An 8,618-nucleotide genomic window follows, 5' to 3' on the forward strand; every position below is an offset into this window, starting at 1 on the left:
TTTTTTTACCTTTCTCACCGGTTATCCAGGACATATGCCTGGAAAAGATCACTAACCTGCATTTATTTGTCCAGGATCATACACATTTCTTTAGATTTGGCCACTCACAAAAGTTCATCCTTTTAATAATCACTCTCTTTCTCCATACTTCAAATCTGGCATGATTTTGGTCACTTTAGTATTTTAGTTTGGTTCAGGATCAAATACAACAAATTCCATTACTTACAGTCTATGTAACAGTCATTTCCTGATGTCTCCAAAATATTTGGAATAAGGATCATTGTCACTTTTATCTTACTACTTCATCCCTAGTCAATTTTATCCACAGCATTTCCCTTTCCAATTAAAGCAGCTGTCAGATGCCTGCCCATTTTTAGGAATGAGACCCTCTAATGAATCTCTGTTAATTTCCTTTCCTTTTCCAGCTCCCAATAATATGTATTCATTTTAACTCTGAGTGCTGTAAAAGTTTTTTTGGTAAGTACCTTCACTAGAGCATACCTTTTTCTTAAACCTTTTTGTTTTCCACTTCACCATTTCAGCACCCAACTCAATGTTCGGCCACAAGGATGGCCCCAGTATGCAGAGCTTTAGCAACCCTCACGAGCCCTGGAACCGACTGCACCGAACTCCTCCTTCGTTCCCGACCCCTCCGCCCTGGCTGAAGCCAGGAGAGCTGGAGCGCAGTTCATCTGCTGCAGCTCATGACAGAGATAGAGATGTAGATAAACGAGACTCATCTGTTAGTAAAGATGACAAAGAAAGGTACGAAAGAACACTTCCAAGAATTGTCTAGTTCAAAGCTTGGGGCTCTGTTCCACTTTTAACCCTTCCCAGCCTGGCACATTGTTAAACCAGAGCTTCAGTAGAGGGACACCTGGAGAGCCGACACCACTGCTGCCTACGGCGTGACGCGCTACGGAAGGCGCCGGTTTCTAACTCAGGTGTTCCCTACCGCATCTGTTTCTCTTCTCACTTGCACTGCACTTTATCAGAAGGAGCTTTGCTGAAGCAGACTTCAGGCAGTGTCAACTGAGAATGGAATCAGACCCACGTACTCTGTTATCTTGTGGGTCACGTTGTCATAGGTCTTTTGAAGACTTAACGTGTAGATAGGTGCCTGACAGGATGCAAAAAAACATTATAAAGTTCATCAGATGCGTATCTGCACCTTCAAATACTTAAATAACTTTGTAAATTGGACCTTGTCTGCAAAACAAATAACACTACCTCCCTCTTCAAAAATGGACTGACCAGAGGGACCACTGATAAAGTTGTAATATTATAACATTGTAAATTGCAGCGGGTATGTCATGTTCCAGTACCACAGTAAGTGTCAGTGCATGCGGTTCATTAAATGAACATTAATTCCCCTCAAAAATGCCACACACACATGCACTGCTGTTCCACACCTTCAGGCACATTTTTTATTCAGTGTTTTACATGGACTTGCACTCTAACATGTCCAGGCTGGGAAGGGTTAATGGAAAGTAAAACCTGGTCATATTTTTTTTGTCAGGACTGTTCCCATTATACAGTTAACTCAGTAACAATTCCTCTTAACATTTAAGTACCAAATTATAAGAATTTGCCATTCAGCAAGTGTCATGCCTTCCTTGAAAAATGTGGAGAGGCTGATTTCAGCTTTTTCAGTTGTGGCTTAATGGCTTTCCTGTTGAGTTTGCACATTACTTTACTACATAATGGCTATTTGTTTCTAATTTTTTAACATAAAAGATTATTTAGGAGATGTGCTTTTCTGACTTCTCTGTCACTAACCCAAATATACGCATTAGTAGCCTTTTCTAAAAGAAGTTATGCTAACACATTAGATATTCTAAAAATACATTTAAGAGCTTTTCTATGTTATTGTAAAATGTGAAGAGCAAGTCAAACTACAGATCTTTTCACCTACATTTTCCATTTGGAATATTTTCTGTTTGGTAGCATAGCTTCATTATTTTCATGTCTGGTGTTAATGCTTCAAAATAAATTGCTGTTACAAATTGGGGATTCTGTCCTGCAAAATGCTTAAGCATGTGAGTAGCTTTACTGGCTTGAATGGCAAAGCATTTTAGTTCCTAATGATATGGGTAGTCTTTAGAATTATGTGATTATTTCAGTTGCTGTTTTGTATTTTTCTTACGAAGTGTTCCTGCTGAAGAAAATCCCTTTCTGAAATACATTCCTTGCAAGCTGCTTTGGCATTGCCTGAACTCCATATCATAGCTCAAAACATATTTCTTTTCAATAATTTGAGAGCTTAAAAGTAAGCATCATTCATACTTCATACTTCTGCACAATTATGGCTACCAGTTTAGTACAATAATGTTTTTGCTGATCTAGTGTTGCTGTGCACCCATCTGTGTGGTTTTGAAGAGTTCTCCTTTGCAGCGTGCTCACACTGTTACCTGTATGAGAAGATGCTGAGAATCCCTTCCTGGAAACATGCTCCCTATGTAGATAATGTCTGGGGTAGTTTCTGAGCCTCCAATACACGTTCTTTTATCTTCAGTGGCACCCAGCAGGGTGAGGATGTAGCCCTGGTTCCTAGTTGAGGTCCCAGTCTTTGTTATGTATTTTAAGTTAATTTGCCCAAACAGGAGGATCTGGGCATCACACCTGGAGGTATGATTTCATTTCAAAATCATCCTGTCAGCAAGGGTCTAACTTTATCAGCCTCCAAATGGGCTGTCTAGTGAAAAGCATTCATCTGGATTTCCTCTGTTACCAGCAGAAAGCTACCTCAGAGGTACCTCTTAGCTTGACTGTTCCCCGTCTTAAGATCAGTGTTACAGTGGGGGTGCAGCGAATCGCTGGTTGCTCGTGGATAAGCTGTATGACCAGTGTGCAGCAGCCCCCTCTCCCAGCTAGACAGACGTAAGGTAAATCCCTCAAGATAGCTTAGGTAATATGAAACTGCAGTCTGTGAATCTTTCCTGGGTGCAGAGCTGGCTGGGGAGTTAGACTGCAATGGTCTGGTACAGTCTCCACTTTCTCCTGGAACATTGTTTGCAGTTGTGGAGGTGTTTCCTTTAAGGACTCCCGTATTCCAGCCCAGCATTAGGAAAAAATCAGTAAAAATAGCTACTGTGAAAAACAGGGTTTGTTCCTTCTCAGTGGTATGTTGTTTAAAAGATGTCAGTGAGCAATTCCATTCTAATAATGACATTTAAGTATATGTAGTCCTAGAGCATTAAAAAAAAAACACCCAAGAATCTATCCATCTTTCTATTAACATAAATGAGGCAAAGTACTTGGCATCAGATACTCAGTATCTTTCAGTGTAGCGTACGGCCTCAAAACATACCTTACTTGGTAATAAGTTAATTTGAGAACATGATCCGAAGTTTCTTCTTCATGGAGACAGAGGCTTAGAGCTGTTCCCCTATTATTAACCTATGGAGCCCTTGGCAAATCTGAGGATAAAAAATTATTCCCTCTCTGACCACTGAACTACATGTAGTTCACTTAAGTGAGCTATATAATCAGTAGCCTCTTGAGATATTACCATCACTGAAATTGAATGGGATAAAATTGGCAAAGGAGTATGTTATTTTGGTTGCACACATATTTTTCTTCAGTTACAGAAAATGTGTGTTATATTCTCTGAATTTTATGCATAATTTAAAAATTATCAATTGCATAGAAAATTGATTAAATATCAGCAAAAGGACTCAATGACCTCTGCTAGTGAAATAAAACAATTAAGGGTGCCCTCTGACTAGTCCCATGAGCAAAATAATTAAAAGACTACATATTGCAGAGTGCACAAGCCAGTGCTTTCCTAGCAAAGTAAAATAATTGAGTCTTCATGTTGAGAAGCCTTCACTGGAGTGCCTTGACTTTATCTCACTGTGTCCAAATCTGGAAACTGTTAAAGCAAATCCCTCAACTTCTGGTGGAAAGCAAGAAGAGGGAAATTAGCGTCAGGACACAATTTCCAGACTGTGTAGGGCACAGTCAATCAAAGCAGAACCTGATACCAAGTGGTTAATTGGTAGTCAGTGCAGACCAGGCACTTCTGGTATCAAATGTTCCATCTTACAGATGTTTGCTAACGCTCACATTCTGGGCTCTGGGAGGTCTTTCAGACATGGCCCATAAAATGGCAGTTTCGACAATTGCATCTAAACACAGCAAAAGATGCATCTGGTGAGATTATAATAATGAGATTTTCCTTTTCAAAGTTATTTTTTCTGCAGTTGTAGTTTCACCATCCAAAAGTAGATAGCATTAATTGTATGGGTGAAGGAGCAAGTGTCCGCAGCAGAGTCACTCTGCAGGTTGCCCTTCAGCCAGCTAGTACTGCTTATCTTGTCCAGAGTGAGTTTCAACCTGGTGTCCTCATCCGAGTGTGTTCAGGTTCCACATTTCTAATCAGGGACTGCCACACCCAAAGAGAAACTGTGTAAATTGGGTGGGACTTCAGAGGACCTCCCTGCTTATCCCTCACGCCTTTAACAGTACATTATCCATCACCCCACATGGAACAGAATTTCCATGCTCAACAAACAGCATGTGTCGAACACTGAATAGCTGGAGCTGTCTTTGTGGAGAAGCTCCAACTTAGACGTCAATTGAAATCAGTGAGAGGTTAAAATCATTGGAACTGAGGAATTAGATTTACCTTAAAAACTTGGTTCATTTTAAATACGAAAGCTTTTCAACGTAGTGTGGCCCATAACAACTCCTGGTTGACACTGCTTTCAGAAAATAACTGGTGTTGTGAATGGATTCTGAATCCATTCACATTCTTAGGTTCTTGTCCACTGCCAGACAATAATTCTCTAATCTTTTGTGCAACATAAATAGGTTTGAAAGATAGAATGAATTAACAGTATTTTGAGACTTTGTAGCATTGGCAAGGAGATGCATTGGCCCTGTCCCCCTGCTCTGGTTATTCTACCCTAGAAATGGGAAATGGTGGCATTCTGAAGAGCAACTGACTCTAAAGAGATGCCGTTTTCAGAGCTAGCCTGAGTGCACATGGAGTAGATCTCTCCTGAGGAAGTCAACACATAATCTATGCATAGTGGCCACCTCTACTAAAACACTTACAGAGAGGGTTGTTGCACACTTAGAGAAGTGCCTACCTCTTCAGAGGGATGGATTGTCACCATCAGGACTGGTGTCTTGAGAGGTTTTAGTTTTAAGAAGTAAATTGAGTTTAAGAAGTAAATTGAAAAGCTAGAAGACTGAAGAGAATAGAGATAAGAAATTAGTAACGTACATAGGTCTAGAAATGTTCTAAAAAGTCAAACAAAATGTTATCTATTTTCCCAAATGTATTCTTAATAGAAGCATCAGGTAAAATACTATTAACATGAAGTTTTTTGCCTTTTTTTTTTTGTTAATGAAATGAGTATAGCTTTATTTTTCTCTGTCTTCTTTACAAACAATTAAGGCCATTGTCTTAGAAATATGTGACTAGAGCTAGATTCCCTTGGGAGCCTTCTATGGACTTCAGTGTTTGAAATCTCAATCAGATCATTCACAAAGCAGCTTTTTAGGGATCTTCTTCTGGTTTGAGATAATAGAATAGGCCTAGTTTAGAGATGGGATCTTCTTCCGGCGTTTTGGGTGTACAAAAGGATCTGTGCATTTAATGGCGCGTGTTACTAGCTTTCTGCAAAGCAGTGAGTATAAAGTCAGACACCCTAGATGCTTTATTTGCAGAGTTTCTCATGCCTTCATTTTTACAATTTCTTCTAGGGAGAGCATTGAGAAAAGACACTCCAGCCATCCTTCGCCAGCACCTATCCATCCAGTAAACTCCCTCGGACATAATCGCAGCTCAAATGAGCAGATCAGGAGCCATCTGAATCCCGAGGTTCGAGAAAAAGAGAAACCCAAAGAAAGAGAGAGGGATCACTCCGAATCTCGGAAGGAAATTAATGTTGAAGAGCACAAGGTGAAGGACAACTATATTTCGGAGAAAGAAGGCCTAAGCCATGAAAGCCGAGTGGTGGAAGAGTCAAAGCAAATGCCCAGGGTTCCTTCACCCTATGCTAGGCCCCCTGTTGTGGAGAGTACCAGGCCTAATAGTACTTCAAACCGTGAGGCCGAGAGGAAGAATGAGCCGGCATACGATAACCCGAAGAAAAGCAATGAAGTCAAAGTGAAGGAGGAGCGAAAGGAAGACCATGATGTTCAACCTGAGGGACCTCAGACTCATAGGTCATCTGATCAGCCACCACCTATATCTACATCTAATGTCCATCCAAGTCCTTTAGTGTCTATGCCCATGACTGTAGGTGTAACTGGTATACATCACATGAACAGCATCAGTGGCCTGGATAGGACTCGCATGATGACCCCTTTTATGGGAATTAGCCCAATTCCTGGTGGAGAACGTTTCCCCTATCCTTCTTTCCACTGGGATCCAATGAGAGATCCCTTACGAGATCCATACAGAGAGCTAGACATTCACCGGAGAGACCCCCTGGGCAGAGACTTTCTGCTAAGAAATGACCCCCTTCATCGTCTTTCTACGCCAAGATTATATGAAGCAGACAGGTCATTCAGGGATCGGGAACCTCACGACTACAATCACCACCACCATCACCACCACCCTCTCTCTGTTGACCCTCGACGTGAGCATGAGAGGGGCAACCACCTGGATGATAGGGAGCGGTTGCACATGCTCAGAGAGGACTATGAACATGCACGCCTGCACTCAGTTCACCCTGCCGCCTTGGATGGGCACCTGCCTCACCCAAGCCTAATCACACCAGGACTTCCTAGCATGCACTACCCCAGAGTCAGTCCCCCGACAGGACACCAAAATGGCATCCTCAATAAAACTCCCCCTACAGCAGCTCTCAGTGCCCCTCCACCTCTTATTTCTACTCTGGGACCTCGGCCTGGGTCTCCCAGAAGGACTACTCCTCTGTCGACAGAGATGAGAGAGAGGCCTCCTTCTCACACCCTCAAGGACATTGAAGCTCGATAAGTGAAGTGAGACTAAATACAAACCAGAGAAAGAGGGACAGAACATTGTAAATGAACATAATATAAAGACCTTCTTACTAGTCATTGATACAGACTGGGATTGTGACCCACTGTACAATATGTATAGACCTGAGTGCAAAAATTTTGAAATGGTTTTTTTGTATATTATATGTTGAAATTTTCCAGATCTTTTAGCCAAGTCCATATGTTCCTCGTGTCTCCTACTCTATTTCTAGTTTAAAAATGTCAAAATTTGAACTGAAGAACAAGACGTTAATCTGAATGATTTGACTAGAAACAAACCACCACCAATGTCAACCATACAAAGCTCTTTCACACTAGAAGTGAAGACAATTGTAGATATTTATGTAAAAAGATTGCTTCATGGGTTAATGGTTCATATATGCAAAAAGGGTAAGATGAAAGCTTTACTTTGTACAAATGTAAATAGATAAAATTAAGTAACATAATACATTAATACTTCTTAAACTGTGCTATTTGCAAACTTAATATTGATCAACACAGTCTGCTTATGCTGTGTTACATATATTGTTATAGACAGCTAAACCCCTTCAACTATGCAATGAATTTTAAGGCTTTTCACAAAAGCCTTTATAACTCAAAGGAGCCTTTTCAACACACAACATAATTAAAGTCATATTTTCCCTGAACAAGCTCATCTATAATAGTAACCTATTTCTCTTGCTTGTTTTGATGAAGAAACAGCCCATTAGAAGCGTAGTTTTCTGTCTGAACCCCTGCATTAAGATGCCGATGTTACTGTAGCTCATGTATTCCTTAGAACCTGTCAGGGTTAGCGATCTGTAATCACTGATACTGTAGTCATGACAGATTGGTTCTCAGTCACATTAATCTGGGTTAAACAGAGTAATAATCAAATGCTGGATATTTTCCAGAACTTTCGTCACTTAACATGTGAAATTTCTTTTTGGAAGAACATCTGCTTATAGCCATTCATGTCTGTTTTTATTGCCAGTGTGTCATTTTTATCTGTACACACACTTTTTTTTTTTTGTGTTAAGTGATTTTTAGCTACATTGAAACAAATCCTACAAGAAAGCTAATACTTTTCTAAATGATGGATATGTTTTCACTGTGGATCAGTAGTTTAATTAATTAATGAACTCCAATGCAGATTTCATAATGCAATTTATTGTATTTCAGTTGGTAATAAAGTCTGTGAATAGTTAACAGGTCAGCCTTGTTGTTCCCTAATCATAGAAGACATGAAATAACATGAAGAACAAGATCCTTTTTAAAAATATGCATCAATCTTCTGAAATGTCTTTTCATAACACACTTTTTTATAACGCGTTAAGTTTCTTGTCTAAATATTTGGAGAGAATATGACTTTATCAGAGAGAATTCAATATCTTGTCTACTGGACTGTAAAATATATGTATGAAATAAAATTAGTTCCATTGGTCTTCTAGTGTATTAAAGTGCTATCTGAAGTTGTTATCCTGTTTTGGCAAAAAAAAAAAAAAAAAGAAAAAAGTTAACTACAGACAGTTGTTTCTAATGATCAGAGATCTATTTTAGTAGTCAACTGAAGGTTTAGTTGTGAGCTTCAGATTTTGTGAACTCCAGATGTTGTGCAGTGGTTTTTTTTTCTTTTTAAAGAACAAAAGGAAAAATACAAA

The 8,618-nt window shown here is 39.7% G+C and overlaps 1 protein-coding gene across 6 annotated transcripts in view; it reads left to right on the forward strand.

The window, feature by feature from the left end:
- AUTS2 (activator of transcription and developmental regulator AUTS2) overlaps positions 1-8,401 on the forward strand; it is a 790,836-nt gene extending 782,435 nt beyond the window's left edge. For all 6 annotated transcript variants that reach the window (XM_056353128.1, XM_056353119.1, XM_056353138.1 and 3 more), the window contains 2 exons: positions 543-765; positions 5,716-8,401. In XM_056353128.1, the coding sequence (XP_056209103.1) occupies positions 543-765; positions 5,716-6,955 (1,463 nt within the window). In that variant the 3' untranslated portion in view covers positions 6,956-8,401. The remainder of the gene's footprint in view (positions 1-542; positions 766-5,715) is intronic.
- The last annotated feature ends 217 nt before the right edge of the window (positions 8,402-8,618 follow it).

This window comes from Falco biarmicus, chromosome 1, assembly GCF_023638135.1.
Source record: "Falco biarmicus isolate bFalBia1 chromosome 1, bFalBia1.pri, whole genome shotgun sequence".
Taxonomy (NCBI): domain Eukaryota; kingdom Metazoa; phylum Chordata; class Aves; order Falconiformes; family Falconidae; genus Falco; species Falco biarmicus.